Source organism: Onychomys torridus, chromosome 11 (genome assembly GCF_903995425.1).
Source record: "Onychomys torridus chromosome 11, mOncTor1.1, whole genome shotgun sequence".
In the NCBI taxonomy this organism is placed as follows: Eukaryota; Metazoa; Chordata; class Mammalia; order Rodentia; family Cricetidae; genus Onychomys; species Onychomys torridus.
This window is the reverse complement of record NC_050453.1, coordinates 73,647,652-73,664,076: the sequence shown is the minus strand read 5'-3', so window position 1 is coordinate 73,664,076 and position 16,425 is coordinate 73,647,652. Positions and strand designations below refer to the sequence as shown.

General features: G+C 47.2%; 1 protein-coding gene across 5 annotated transcripts in view; it reads right to left on the bottom strand.

Annotated features, from left to right (window-relative positions):
- The window catches only part of Mgat5 (alpha-1,6-mannosylglycoprotein 6-beta-N-acetylglucosaminyltransferase), a 274,469-nt gene that overhangs the window by 66,552 nt on the left and 191,492 nt on the right, over nucleotides 1–16,425 (bottom strand). For all 5 annotated transcript variants that reach the window (XM_036202890.1, XM_036202893.1, XM_036202892.1 and 2 more), the window contains one exon: nucleotides 12,295–12,428. In XM_036202890.1, the coding sequence (XP_036058783.1) occupies nucleotides 12,295–12,428 (134 nt within the window). The remainder of the gene's footprint in view (nucleotides 1–12,294; nucleotides 12,429–16,425) is intronic.

The following is a 16,425-nucleotide window of genomic DNA, read 5'->3' as shown; positions in this document are numbered from 1 at the left end:
CTCTGAGACATGAGCATCATTTTCCCAGACCTTCAGAGCCGGGCAGCCTCAGAGTTTTTTTTTTTTTTTTTTGTTTAGAACTAAATGAAGAAACCCAAGTTTCTTCTATTCCCAGGAAGCCTTCATTGGGCTGATACAGGTGCAGCCCTCTCGATAGTTCTCCATGCCCCAGACTTCATTTCAGCAGGGCTGAGTCACTGTGGGGAGCTATATGGGAAACTGGACATTGCTTACCCATCTTGGCCACAGACCAACATCTCAGCATCTACCCGTGAGGCAATCTCCCCCTAGCTCAACCAGGTCCTGCTGGAAAGGGGCAGGTCCAGGTCAGTCTCCTCAAGCCTTTCCCTCTTCAACAGACTTGTCCTAGCTCCCCTATGATCTTCCTAGGGAAGGGATGTCCTCTTGGTGGCCCAGAGCATCTGTGAATGCTTCCCAATCCAAAGCTATACCTTCCTTAAAAAATGATGAGATTTTCTTGGAATTGTTTTTTAAATGTGTAGATGACAGGGTCGGATTATAGTGCCACATAAAAGAAAACACAAGCATGTCCTCCACAACGTGCAGGCTTTGTCCTGTGCAGCCTAGGGAAGCAAGCAAGCAAACAAACGAACAAAAAACCCAAAAATAAAGCCCACAACAACAACAACAACCCTCACCCCCACAAAAAAGCACCCTTGATCTGGAGGGGAAATACCATAATCAACATAGTTCTATCCATGCCCTATTCAGAGGGCTGTGGCTGTCTGAGCGCAGTAAATTCAGAGGCACACAGATCCATCCTCTTGCAGGATCATTCAGCACTTTTTGTTTTTAATTAATTAATTCACTTTATTTTATGTGCATTTTTATTTTTGCCTGCGTGTGCATGCAGTGTCTGAAGAATCCTGAAGAAGGCATCGGATTTCCTGGTACCGGAGTTACAGACAGTTGCAAGCTGCCATGTGGATGCTGGGAATCAAACCAGGATCCTAGGGAAGAGCAGCCAGTGCTCTGAACCAATGAGCCATCTCTCCAGCCAATGAACATGCTTCACTTTCTACATCAGACGGAAACAGCCCTGTAGACCACATGTGTGTGTGAGCAGGTTTGGAAACCAGAGCAAAGCCTCACCAGTGTTTCCTCAAGCATCATCCACATTTGTTTTTGAGGCACTGCCCCTCACTGGCTTGGAGCTCACTGAGTAGCTAAACTGGTTAGCCTGTGCGCCCCAGGGGTCTTCCTGTCTCTGCCTCCCCAGGGCTGGGATCAGGAAGAGAGTATGCCCCTATGCCTGGTCTTTTCAAGTGGATTCTGGGGACAGAGGTCCTCAAGCTTACAAGCAAGAGCTTTACTGATGGGGCCAAAGTGCTTCAGTGACACTTCCTGTGTAAGTTCTCTGGCTTTCTCTTAAGATTACCTGGGCACCAGACGCCTTCAGTGGCTATTAGGGACCTACCTCTTCCTCTTTGTGGAGTACAGGTGCTGTACACCTAGACGGGCTCTGCACGTACGTACACGTACACACACACACACACACACACACCCCTCTCTCAGCTCTGGGAAAGCGTGCTGTTTTACAAGCCCCACACCATTCTTCCCACACCAGCTGCCAAGTTGTTAGAGCTGGAGTGACAGTGAAAAGCCTCTGGGCAGATAACAATCACAACAGCTGTGTTGACTAAGAGCTGAGCATGAACACATCCCAGGGCTATCAGTACCAGGGGGATGGGGAGGCCGGGAACCTTCTGGGAGCACCCCATCCTTAGGATATTTGCTGGCTGCCTGACCTTCCTGCTTCTCAAGATGGTTTTGGCTTCTGGAAAAGACCTTTTGGAGCCTGGTCTCTCCTGCCTACCAGGGGCCTGTGCTCGCCCACAGGTTGGTTTGTTTAATTTCAGAGCTTTAGTGATTGACACTTGGCTGCTAATGCTGCTAGGAGAGAGGCTCAGGTCAGAGCAGCCATGGCCACTGGACAGGTGGGTCACAAGCCTCCTGCTGCTGCTCAGCAGGCTCCCTAACCACCCCAAACAAAGCCCGAGATTCTGTCAGTTATCATTCAGACCTGGGACCCTGTACTGTGTGCTGCTGCTCTCAAGTGTAACTATCGGCACAGAAGCTCAATCAACATACCCATCCAGGTAGACTGTTTCCTCTAAATGGCTCAGAGGCTTCCTTTTGTCACCTGAAAGACTGCTACTTGTTCCACGGGGCCACGAAAGAGTGTTTTGTGGCTTGGAAAGTTCCTACCAATCATTATCTGAGCTAAACGGCAAGCTCTCTTTCTTTTTATTATTTAATTTTTAAATATTGTAATCACACTTACTCATTTGTGTTGAAGGGGGGCACGTGTGAGGTCAGATGACAACCCTTGGGAGTGGTCCCCTCTTTCAGCATGTGGGGCAGGGGACTGAACTCAAGCACTCAGGCCTGCCTAAAGCACCTACATGTACCCACTGAGCCATCTCACTGGCCCGATTTTTATGTATTTGAGATGGGGTTTCATGTGGCCCAAACTGGTCTCCAGCTTTTTCATAGCTGAGGACGACCTTCATCCTGCTTCACCCACCTCCCAAGTGTTGAGATAATAGATGTGCTATGGACCTGGAGACCTAAACTAACACCCTCAGAAGGACCGTCATCCTAGGAACAACTCAGTAGCCTGTACTTAGCAGCAGCACCCCTTAGTTCCAAACAGTCATGTGGAGATTTTTATACATTGTATTGTCAAAATAAGCTTGGAATTCTGGCTTTTCTGATGAACCTCTCCAAATGACTTGTTTTCTTCTCTCTCTCCCTTTCCCTTCTTCCCTTTCTGCTTCCCACATTCTGTCCCCTGCTTCCTGTGTGGGTGTTGTATATATGTACATGGTCAGAAAACAACCTTGGGTGCCATTCGCCTTAGTTAGTTTTGGTTTCTTAATTTCCTTTATAACCTATTGACCCTTCTTCCTCCTTACAAGTCCCTTTCCCACAATCCTGTCTTTTGCTTTGCTGTTTGGGTCATATTATTATTATTATTATTATTATTATTATTATTATTTTCAGGGACAGGGTCTCTCACTGGGATCTGAGACTTAGTGTTTTTGAGGATAGACTGGCTAGCTAGCAAACCCCAAAGATTCTACTGTCTCCCCCACAGTGTTGGGAGTACAAGTACATGCCCCATGCCCACACCCCACTTTTTATACAGATCCTGGGAATCAAATTCAGGTCCTCATGCTTGCACTCCAAACACTTTCCTGAGTGAGCCAGGCAGCCCCTAGCCCTCCAATGGCATATTTTCTAATTTAAAAAATATTGGGCTCGCTAAATGTAAGTGCCTGGGAGTGGGATTCAGCCTCTGCAGGGTGAAGGATGTTCTGGGCACACGGTTTCATGAAAAGGACAATGTGGGCAACAGATTTCCTTGACTCTGCCCGTCTGGGTCTCCCTCTACCCTCCCTGATCTCTCTGCCACCCACATTCTGCAAAGACAACCTGAGGGATGCCAGGGACCATACAGCCAGAGAGCCCAAATGATCTGGCATTAGAGACACCACTCAGACCCTTCGCCCATGCGAGGCAGCCACAGCGGTGAGGGCTTGATGGCTTCCCACGTGGCTCTCTCAGCTCAGTTCAGCTGCCTTTGGTGTTTCTGGAAACTCTAACTCTTCTATCCCCTTTTAGCTTGATCCCCTATTGTCTGTCTCTGCAAGGTCCCTTCCTCACCAACCACAACCTTGGTTAACTCTGTTTGCCTTGGCCAACAAACCAGTTTCAGTCCATCTACTAATACCAGGTTCCAGAGTCTCTCCACATTTTATTTCTTCAGATCAAAAGCACTTTAATTTGATTTGCTCCTAGAGATTTACTGATTTATTTATTTATTTGTGACAGTGTCCTGTAGCTCAGGCTAGGCTTGAACTCCTAATGTAGCTGAGGATGACCTTGAATTTGCAACCCTTCAGCTTCCATATCCCTGGTATTATAATGCTGGTATTGCAGGCATGCACCATCACGCCTGGTTATATAGCACTGGAAATCAAATCCATGGCTTTGTGTATCCTAAGTGCATGCCCTATCGGACTGAGCTGTAGCCTCAATGTTAGTAGTAGGAAAATCTAACAGACATCAATGAAGAGAAGACTTTGCTATAACAGATTTACACAACAGCATGCATTTCTGTCGTTCAGGCTCTTTGTGGAGGCCTCATATATGCATGCATTTTTGTTTAAGCACTCCATGCAATCTGTACAGGGATGAAGCCACCTATTAATGCATTCTCAGACTGTCTTCCCATGGTTAACTGAAGCATGAGTATACATGCTTAAATCATGCAATCTTCATTAAACCCCTAAGGAACACGTGATTGTTTCTATTCATTTTTCAAAAAGAACTCAGAGACACAGGGGGCTGAAATAACTGGCCCCATTAGGTGACAGCATCCCACTGTCTCCAGGTGGGCACACTAGTATAGAAAGGGGCAGGGGACCAATACCTTGAGTGTTTACTCAGAGTTGCACTGTGCTTAGTTATCTCAAATAGGGAGGAAACAGCCCCTTTATCCTATATGTTAAGCTTCACCTTGGAGTCCCATAATCAATTCTTGGCAGACCCAGACTGCTGACACACATGCACCCTTAAATCTTCTATGTTCATGGATGCTGTGTGGACCCTGGGTATGGTCTGCCACACTTCCCTTCCCCTGTCCCTCCCCCAGGCTCCTTTCTGGCTCTACCCTATTTCTGATGCCTACAAAGGTTGTCTGGAAGGCTACTTCCTCCTTGCCCTTGATTTTGAAGGAACTAGACAAAGGCCAAGCAAGAGTCTGGATTATAGCATCACCGACTCTGGGGATGGGAGAGAATAGGCAGGCAGTCCGCTGTATCATTTTACAGAAGAGGAAAGGGAGACCCGAGGCCAAGCAACAGCTAAGGCCAGACAGTTGAGAGCATAGTCAAGTCTGCTTTCCTGCCCAGGCCGCCTCCTGCTGCCTCAGACTGTCCAAGGTCAGCATCTCCAGACTGACAGATGGATTCACCAGGGAGAATGTGTTCTTCTGCCAACAGACAAGCTCTTTAAAACGGAAGCCGAAAGCTTGCAGAAGCTGAAGGGATGACTGGAAAAAACTTGCCTAATCCTCGATGGTCCTTACACTGTACACACAGCAAATGCCCAGGTGCCTGAGGGGGATGCGGCCCAGGCTGGGTTACAATCAGTGCCATTTTGTTTGTAAGGCTCTTTAAGGGCTCTGGACTGGGAGCCTTGCTGTCTCTGTGTTGTAGGGTGTGTGTACTTGTGTCTGAAAGTGTGTGCACATGCATGTGGAGGCCGGAACAGCCTCAGGTGCTGCTCCTCAGATCCTATCCACCTTGTATTTTTGAAACACAGTCTCTCATTGGCCTAAAACTCTCCAAGTAGGCTGGGGTCTACCTATCTCTGGCTTCACAATGTGGGCATCACAAAGGTACAAAGGTGCCGCCACACTGGACTTTTGTTTAGATTTGTCGGCAGACCAAACTCAGGTCCTCTTGTTTGTAGAGAAAGCACTTACTGACTGGGTTATCCTCCCAGTTCAAAGGGATTCATTTATTTTTATCCATTTGATTGTTTATTTGGGAGGGTGGGGACACCACGGTATGTGTGCAGAGGTCAGCAGACAAGTTGTGATAGACAAGTTGGTTCTCTTCTTCTCCCATGCAGGTCCCAGGATCACACATGTGGGCTTGCAGCAAGCACCTTTATCCAATGAACTATCATTCTTGATGGTTCCTTTTGCTTCTTATCTCTATCAGTTTCTTCCCAGTTACTACAAGCCATTATTTGAGTTAGAGCAGAAGGCTCTACCATTGACCACACTTTTCTACATACCAGGTACAGAAGGGATGCCAATGACCTCTGCCTGATAAATGGCTGTCCTCAAAAAGATTTCTTCCTCTACTATCTCCTTGAATTCCAATATGCTTCTGGTAAGCCGAGTGTCTGAAGGACCATGACCACCTTCTTGCAATTGGCATATCCAAGCATAAGAAACTAGAGGGGATTTTCATTTTATAAAGCTCTTTTGTTTAGAACTGGGATCAAGAACTGTGATGGGGGTGGGTGGGTGGGGATTTAGCTCAGTGGTAGAGCACTTGCCTAGCAAGTGCAAGGCTCTGGGTTCGGTCCTCAGCTCTGGAAAAAACAAAAGAACTGTGATGGGACTGGAGAGGGGGCTCAGAGGCAAAGTGCATTTATTGCTCTTGCAGAGGATCTGAGTCGGGTTCCCAGAACTCATTGGGGTTACTAATGCTGTGATGAAACACCATGACCAAAAAAGCAAGTTGGGGAGGAAAGGGTTGATTTGGCTTATACTTCCAGATCATAGTCCATCATTGAAGGAAGTTAGGGTAGGAACTCAAGTAGGGCAGGAACCCGGAGGCAGGAGCTGATGCAGAGGCCATGAAGGGATGCCGCTTACTGGTTTGCTCCTCATGGCTTGCTCAGCCTCCTTTCTCATAGAGCCAAGGACCACCAGCCCAGGAATGGCCTACCTATAATGGGCTGGGCCTCCTCCATCCACCAGTAATTAAGAAAACGCCCTACAGCCAGATCTTATGGATGCATTTTCTCAACTGAGAAATCTCAACTGAGATTCCCTCCTTTCAGATAACTTTGTGTCAGGCTGACATAAACTAGCCTGCATACCCATATTGGATGGTTCATAGCCACCTGTAACTGTAGTGCTAGGGAATCCAAAACCTTCTTCTGGCTTCCTGGGGCACCTGGGTCTTCATGGGTACACACCCACATATAAACATATGTACTTACATATAATTTAAAAAGTAAAAAAAATAAAAGTAAAACTTTTTAAAAAGTAGCTATGGTAATATTGGACTTCAATGGACTCAACAACATCGATTCCTTTGATCTCAGTATAAATGCTTGGCTTGACATAAGGTGGCTATGAATTACCTCATTTATCTCTGTTATGTGGTGAGAAGGCAGTATGGTCACAGGTTTAGCCTACTTACAAAAAAGGGTTCTTTTCAAGTATTTTAGTCTATTCTCTAATTATAATGGTCTTTGGTGGTTCATTAAAACCACGCATTAAAAGCAGTTAATCCCTACTATGAAATCAAATGGAATTTCTCCAAATGACTCCCATTTCCAATTCTGCCTGCATTTCAATGAAGCCAGAGTCAACCCAATTAGCAAAAACCAGATAATTACATAGTTCTTTGGATGAGACTCTCTCTCAGACTCAGAGGTCACCTAGACTATAGACTTTCCAGACTTATTTCTGGCTGTTTAAAGCTACGTTTCCACTGTTTTGAAATATTGAAATCATCACCACAGAATGCCAGTGTCTCTGGTAGGGTGGGCTAAACACGGTGTGGCTGTCCTTTGATAGCTCATAGTGACTGTACTGTAGTGTTCCAAAGAACAGTTAATAACTGTACATCTTAGCATGAGGCTGTGGCTCAGGGACAGAGGACTTGCTTGCCTGGTGTGTAGGAAGCCCTGGGTTCCAGCCCCAGGATTTCATATATCAGGCATGGCAGTGAAATGTAATCTCAGCATTCAGGAAGTGGAAGCAGGAGGATTGGATGTTCACGGTCATCCTTGGCTACACAGAAAGTTAGAGACCAGCCTGGGCTACATGAGGCTGAACCTGGAGTTCACCAATGGCTAGACTAGCTGGCCAGTGAGCTCCAGGATCCTCCTGTCTCTGCCTCCCCAGTGCTGGGGTGACAGGTGTGTGCTACCTTGCACAGCTTTTAACTGAGCACTTAGGATCTCCTAAACCCCGCCCCATTCTACATTTGAGGAAGATCCTCCTGGTTGTTATATATCAAGGATAATGATAATGGATTAGAAGAAAGAGAGAGAGAGAGAGAGAGAGAGAGAGAGAGAGAGAGAGAGAGAGAGACTGTGTGTGTGTGTGTGTGTGTGTGTGTGTGTGTGTGTGTGTGTGTTAGATAGAGTTATGGTCTATTTATGGACATTATTCTGCCCCATTTCTTAGGCCTGAAGGGAAGGGACATGTTGCTGGTTGAAGCTGAATGTGTGTGATTTCACCCCTAACCTCAGAGGTTCAGATATAAAGCTTTACACAATCAAGTGAGGTGGGTTTTCTTTGCTTGTTGCCAGGCAGGTTAGGTCTGCAGCAAGCCAGGTCCTGGGATCCGGAGCAGAAAATTATTTGAATGACTCCTATGGAGCAGAATTGTAAGGCAATTGCTGATTTGACCACCAGGGAGGCAAGTGGCCAGGAGTCGTGGCTTATCTGCTATGCTAATATTTGCCCTGGGCTCCTGCTAGACACTCAGGTCACAGAGGGTGACTCTTTGTCCAAGCTTTGGAACACTGCTTTGTACATGAAGCCACCGAATCTCAATCAAGCAAGGGACAAGAAGGACTTGAGTCAAGAGAGGTAGAGCAGAGCCCAGACCTTGGCTCTGCCATTTGAACAGATTGAGGGACCTTGGCCATGTGGCTCCATCATTGTTAAGGTTGGCCAAGAGCAACAGTCAACAGCATGTACCACCTTCAATCATGGCCATGAAAGGATCCAAGAAGTGAAAACATGTCCACAAACTGCCATCATGCTGGAGATGGGACAAAGACTCTAGCATGTGCTGGGAATTGAACCCAGAGCATCTACTACTGAGTTGTCTATACATCTCCTCCACTGGCCAAAGCCAGCTCGACACAAACCTAGATATAACTGGGAAGAAGGAACATAATTTGTTGCTGTCACATTTCCTGGTGGCCACATCTGTGAGGTATTTTCTAAACTGCTCTCATGCAGGAGGACCCATCCCATTGTAGGCAGTACCATCCTTAGGCAGCTAGACCTGGGCTGGATGAGGAAGGGAGCTGGGCAAGCCAGAGGAAGCAAGCTGGTGAGTAAGCGGCATTCCTCCATGGTCTCTGCTCCGTTCTGCCTTGGATTCTCTCAGTGATGGACTGTAACCTTCCCTTGCTCAGGTTGCTTTTAGCCAGTGTTTTATTATAGCAACAGAAACCAAGTGAGAACAATGCATTCATTAGTCATTTCACTGAAGCCTAGAAAAGGAGCCAGCCTGACGCCAGTCTTTGTGCACAGAGCTTTTTCTTCAGAAACCATTCAGAGCTGAATGTTACCGAAGTCCTGCTTCATTTCTCCACAAAATAAGTTATTCACCAACATAATGAAGAACCCCAAAATGAGTTCTGGAGAAATAGCTCCATCAGTAAAGCATTTTCCTTAGAAGCACAAGGACCCGAGTCTGATCCCACAGAATGTACATAAAAGGGATGGGCATATCGGCACGCTTGTAAACACACCATTACTGGAGAAGTGGAGAGAGTCAAATTTCTGGGCTTGCTGACCAGCCAACCTAGTGGAATTGGTGAGTTCTAGGCCAGTGAAAGATTCTGCCTTAAAAAATAACAGGTGGAGCTGGGCAGTGGTGGCACATGCCTTTAATCTCTGAGTTCAAGGCCAGCCTGGTCTACAGAGGGAGTTCCAGGATAGGCAAGGCTACAGAGAAACCCTGACTTGAAAAATAAAAACAAACAAACAAAAAACCCAAAAGAGAGAGGAGAGAGAGGGAGAGAGAGGGAGAGAAAGGGAGAGAGGGAGAGAGGGAGAGAGGGAGGGAAGGAGGGAGGGAGGGAGAAGGAGAGGGAGAGGGGTGGGGGGGGGAGAGAGAGAGAGAGAGAGAGAGAGAGAGAGAGAGAGAGAGAGAGAGAATGAATAAATGAAAAGAAAGGAAAAACAAGGTGGAATGCTTGAGGAATGACAGCTGAGCATGTCTTCTGGCCTTCACACACACATGCCCATGCATTCCCTACGTACCTATGTACACAAAGAGAGAGAAAGAAATGGAAGGGCTGGCCAAATGCATCCTGAGAGACTGGGTTTGCTGAGGACAAGACAGAGTTCAGAGGTGAGCAAAGCACTCCAGAAGAGGCCAGGCAGTAGAAGCTATTGCCTCTGTAGGTCAGCCAGTCTTTGTCACAATTACTCAACTCTACAATTTTACTACAAAAGCATCCACAGTCAAAGAGGAGGCCTGGCTGTTTTCCAATAAAATGTTATTTACAAATACAGATAATGGGCTGGATTCAGTGCATGGGCTAGGGGTCACCAACTGTTGACATAGTTTAGAAATGGGCATCTGAGTATCTGCAGGCTTGATGTATTTACCAGATGCTCACAGCCTTGGCGGTTCTCATACTCGTAACTGGTTCTCACTGTGGCAATTCTTAACTGGCCCAATAATGATATCAATAACAGCAACATTTAGTAAACCCTTGAGCCGTGCTAAACCCTACTGATGAGTTCTGTGAAAAAACAAGCCAAGAGCTGGGTGTGTGGTGCACACATTGAATCCCTGGACCAGGAAGGCTTTCAGGAGGAGATGTGAAGTACTATGGCAGCCTGGATAACACAGAAAGACCTGTTTCAAAATACGAAACAAGGCTGGTCATGGTGGCGCTCAGGAGGTCCTTAACTCAACATCTGTAATCTTAGCCATTTGCGGGGTAGAGGCAGGAGGATTGCTAAGAGTTTGAGGCCAGCCTAGTCTATATACTAAATACTACTAGACCTAGTAGTGTTATGTAGTGTCTTAGGCTATGTAGTGTCTAGTCAGACATTGTGAATAGGAAGTAGGGTAGGGCTACGAATACTCAAGTCCCTCCCCTAGTGACCTACTTCCTTCCAGGGTGATGCCACCTTCTAAAGGCTCCCAATTTTTCCAAAATAGTACCAACAGGATCAACAGAACACATGAGTCCATGGGGGGAATTTCATATTCAACTTATAACATGCACTATTTGTATACATATCAGATGAGAGTCATTTCCTACAGGTCTGGGTTTGAGACCTGCCACATGATGTCACAGGTGGACTTTCCCCCCATCTTCCAGGACTATGTTAGCACCAAGTATTTTAGACTTCAAAATTTTTAGTTAGGAATATTCAACTTGTGATAACACATAAGGAATAACTCTTTATTTTGAGTGCAGGGATCCTCAATCTTGGCATCACTACCAATGTATGTCAGATAACCATGCTGGGGAGCCTTCCTATGCACTATAGGATGATAGACTATTCCTCATCTGCACCCAGTGGACACCAATTCTACTACCCAGACATGACAATCAAAACTGTCTGGAGACACAGCCAGATCACCCACTGGAGGTGGGAAGCAGCGATACTATCCTTAGTTGAGAATCATTATACTATATAGTACAGAATCTAGCTGTCCGTAATAAAGATCATGATCAGGGAATAAATCAGTGTCCGTCATAGCCACTGGGACCCACAGATGGCTTAGTCCATGAAGATACTTGCCACTAAGGTTGGCAACCCATGTTTGATCTCCAGAACCTGGAACTGACATTGTAGGAGGGAACTGACTCCTTTAAGTTGTCCTCCACATGTGTGCATCCATCATTCAATCACACACATGCACACAAAGCAATGAATGCATGTGAAACCCCCCTCCTAGCTCCCTTGCTCCTTTGGTATGTATAGTCAGCACAGCAGACCTGAAGGGTGGGCAACACCTTCCATTTTCTGAATACCAGATCAGAAAAACAACTGAGCTTCCTAGCTGAGCATGTCACTGATACCCTCAAGAGTCAGTTCCTAACCTCCTCCATGGAGGAGACACAAGGCATAAGATCACAGCTTATGATTATTCCAAGAAGGGTTTTATTGAGCATTAAGGAAGAAGCATGTTTGAAAAATCCTAGGGATGTCTGTCTTTCAAAAGTCTTTCAAAATGACAACATTGGCCCCCTGAGGCTGAGAGCGTGTAAGGAGGCTGGTATCCAGTAATCTTCCGAGTCACACTCCACCTGAGACTTTTGAGGCAGGGTCTCTCACTGAACCTAGAACATACTGATTCGGCTGGACTAGCTGACCAGTGTGCCCTAGAGACCCCCTGTCTTTGCATCCATCTATCTCTGCTGGGGTTGCAAGCATGTGGTACCATGCCCTACTTTTCATGTGGCCCTAGGAACTCAAGTTCAGGTCTTCCTGCTTGTTCAAAGGGTACTTTACCCCCTGAGCCATCTTCCTAGTCCACGTCTCACATCTATCATTCAAAGAGGTAAAAGATTTGGGGGTACCGTTGCTGTAAGGAGGGACAAGCATCCCAAGTCTCAGTTAAAATGCCAACCTGCTAGAGCAAAGGACCCCAACTCCCCTCCCCCCCAGGACACACACACACTTCTGTTTACATCTAGTGGACATAAGCTCTGGGCATCTGATGACTCCCCAGATCAAAGCAAAATTAAATTACCTCACAAGCTTCCTTTCAGAGAGCTCAACACGCAGGCAGGCTGACTCACCTTCCAGAAATTATCCACTTTGCCATACACAAGGGACTGGTTCTGCCTTTTGATCTCGTTAATGTGGTGGATGTCGCTGGAGTTCAGGTGCTGCTCGACCACGAAGCCCAGAAAGCTGTTGTCTGGGGTGTGAGCTGATGTGGAAAGCAAAAGACAGGGCTGTGAGTGTTTAGCAGGCAAAGGGCAGCGGTGGCATCACAGACTCCATGCAGGCTGTCTAACCCACTGGCACACTTGCACGATACTTGGTTATGCCTCACCCAGGAGCTCGGTCTACCGTGATTCCAGCTGGGTTTACCATCTAGTCTGGGTAAATCAAAATTAAGCAGCATAGTCCACAGTTTCACCTCCGCTGTGGATTATTCTGATAACAGATGTACAGGGGCTGGGGAGATGGCTGAGTAGGGAATGTCAGCACAGCCCAATCTGTGAGTTCCAGGTTCAGAGAGAGACTGTGGAGGGCAGTGGCTAAGCCTGACAACTCAAGTTTGATCAGTTGAGGTGGCTCAGTGGGGAAGGCACTTGCCATGCAAGCCTGAGAACCTGAGTGCTACTATAGATGCATGTAGAGAAAAGGCTGTGTGTGGTGGTGCACACCTATCACAGATGATGTAGAGAAAGGGCTGTGTGTGGTGGTGCACACCTATCACAGATGATGTAGAGAAAGGGCTGTGTGTGGTGGTACACACCTATCACAGATGATGTAGAGAAAGGGCTGTGTGTGGTGGTGCACATCTATCACAGATGATGTAGAGAAAAGGCTGGGTGTGGTGGTGCACACCTATCACAGATGATGTAGAGAAAGGGCTGGGTGTGGTGGTGCACACCTATCACAGATGATGTAGAGAAAAGGCTGTGTGTGGTGGTGCACACCTATCACAGATGATGTAGAGAAAGGGCTGTGTGTGGTGGTGCACATCTATCACAGATGATGTAGAGAAAAGGCTGTGTGTGGTGGTGCACACCTATCACAGATGATGTAGAGAAAGGGCTGGGTGTGGTGGTGCACATCTATCACAGATGATGTAGAGAAAGGGCTGGGTGTGGTGGTGCACACCTATCACAGATGATGTAGAGAAAAGGCTGTGTGTACCGGTGCACACCTATTACAGATGATGTAGAGAAAGGGCTGGGTGTACCAGTGGTGCACACCTATCACAGATGATGTAGAGAAAAGGCTGGGTGTACCGGTGGTGTACACCTATCACAGATGATGTAGAGAAAAGGCTGGGTGTACCTGTGGTGCACACCTATCACAGAAGATGTAGAGAAAAGGCTATGTGTGGTGGTGCACACCTACAATCCCAACATTGGTGGGGAGTCAGTGGGATCCCAGTGCCTCGATGGCCAGCCAGTCCAGCAGAAAAGGGTAAACTCAAGGTTCACTGGGAGACCTTGCCTCAAGACAGACAGACAAATACTAAGATGGAAGTGGTTGAAGAAGACATTAAACATCAACCTCTGGCCTACACACACACACACAGGATGTACAGTCACGAACTACACTGCCGTATCACGGTCAAACGTGGATTGCGTAAACTATGGTGTTACCATAAAATGCTTGATGACATACACCTTAGCCACCTTGGCTTGGTAAATACAAGCTAGCCTGCACAACAGCTACACACTGCATTTAATTAAAAAATGTTCTTTACAGCTCCTGTTTTATTTATTTTTCTTTTAGTCAACTCTGCTTCAGCTAAGCTGCCTGGCCCAGGAGCTCCAGGGATCTATCTGACCCCCCCCCCCCCCCCCCCCCCCCGGGCTGGCAAGAGGAAGGAGGGCTGCCACACCCAGCATTTTTATGTGGGTGCCAAGGAGGCACTTTACCACTGAGTGGCCCACTTCCCAGCCCCCAGAAACCTTTTCTACCATTAGAGGTGGCCTGCTAGGAACGAGACACCCCAGCTCTAGTCTCATCTTTCTGAGCAGAGGAGGAAGAGGAAGAGGGGGGCTGGTGTGAAGGCGGGCTGTGGAGATGCACAGGCTACATGAACCACCATGTCACTGGCCAGTCTCTGGGGTCTGTGTCTGACGGTGGTGACAGGAGAGGAGAACAGGGCTGTGACTGGGAGCTGTGCTCCGCCAAGCCAATCTGTTCTTTCATTTCTGTGTTTTTGAACAAGTGCCCAGAGGCAAGGGCCATGGCTACAGTCGGCTGAGGAGTAAATTACTGAATAAATTCTATGGGCAACAAGAGACAAAGCAGGGGCTGCCTGCTGGTGTTTTTCTTTCCCCCCTTTTTGAGGGGCGCCGAGGGGAGGGTACTAAACCTGGAAAGAACAGGGGGCTGGGAGACAGCCTGTGCATTCAAAGTGTCCTGAATTATTCTGTTATTCTCAAAGGCCAAGATTGGAACCTGGGGCTCTAGACTTCAAGATGGCAGTTTTTATTTTTTATTTTCAAGAAACCGTTGTGGTGACTAGCATTCCATTCTTGAATGCTTTGAATCACTTGTTTCTGTGATTCAGTTTGTCTAAGTCCCCATATGGGCACTTACAAAAAAAATGACTATTTAAAATATTTAGTGGGTCTTATTATATGGCCTATTATCTACAATGTAGTAAAAATAAAATGATTGAAATTTTTCAATCAAAGAAGAAAAAAGAAGACGTGTATAATTAATTTCTTTGTATCGAAGATTCTTTTAGCTTATAACATGAATGGTGAGACAAGGGGGAAGAAGAGTTTATTCTTTCTCTTCGAGACAGGGTCTCATGGAGCCCAGGCTGGCCTCAAACTCACTATGTGGTCAAGGATGACCTTAAACTCCTGCCCCTCAGGCCTCCACCTCCCCATTGCCAGGATTACAGGTGATCAACACAACTATTTAACGGTGTGCTGGGGATGGACTTCCAGAGAGTCTGACCTGCTACCAAAGCACACCCGACTGAGCCACAAGCCCACCTATTCTTACTTGGGGGGGTGTGTGTGACTAGTTTGGTACGAAATCAACTTTGAGACTGTGTGAAGAAACACGTTACATGTAGAGGTTTCCCCTGAAATTCTATCCCCATTTTAAGTTTCAACTCCCCGCCTCACTGAGAGAGGAGCAGCACTCCCATGCTGGTGGCTGAGAACTTCACACACTTACACACTGCCAGGACACAGGCCTGACCCCCCCCCCCCCCTCCCCCCCACACACACCGCCACGCCTCTGGTCTAGGTAACACAACTTCTCACCAGAACCCCTGGGTTTCTTCAACAGGAGGGCACAAGACCTCTCCTCCCTCCCCCCTCAGTCCCCATGTGGCCAACTACAAGGAGGTGCCCAGCAGCAGTGTGTATCCAGACATCTATGAAAGAATTATTCACTTTGCCCATAAGGAATCCAAAGCCAGAGGCCTGCCTGATGCTACCAAAAATGACCTTTTGTTGTCTAAAGAAAAGGCTCTGTGGTTAAGAGCACTTGCTGCTCTTCTAGAAGACCCAAGTTCGGTTCCCACCTCTGGCAGCTCACAACCACCTGAAACTCGAGCTCCAAGGAGAATTCTATGCTCTGGCCTCTGTTGGCACCTGCACACCCCTCCCCCAAATCACATATGACCACATACATTCTTTTAAAAAATGACTTCATCCTGCTCTACCTCAACCCAAGGTTTCTCTTGCTTTACCTATGATGAGAACAGACATCAGCTGTGGGCAGAGGGCATGAGGGCGGATATTTGCCTTCCAGGGTAAATCAATGAAATCCCATCATAAAGGAGACTCAGGGAATGCTGCACTTTCTGTAATCAGTTCATCCCAGGAGAGAAACAAATGCAGTTGCTAAAAACACCATCCTGATATCTGAGTTCTCGCTACTCTCCAAGTTCGGTTCCAAGCATGTGTGAATGGCAAACACTGCCATCTAAAAGGGAGCTACAATCACCTACGAGACCAGCCTCTGGGCAAATCTGTGAAGGGGTTTCTAGATTGGGAAAGTTGAGGAGGGAAGACCCTCCCTAAATGTGGGGGTACCATCCCACGGGCTGGGGTCCTGAAGAACTGAATAAAAAGGAGGTGAGCTGAGCACCAGCATCTTTGCTTCCTGACTCTGGAAGCTGTGTGAGCAGCCGCCTCAGGCTCCTGCCGCCCTGCCTTCCCTGTCTTGATGGAATGTAAAGCCCAGAACACACACACAACAACACA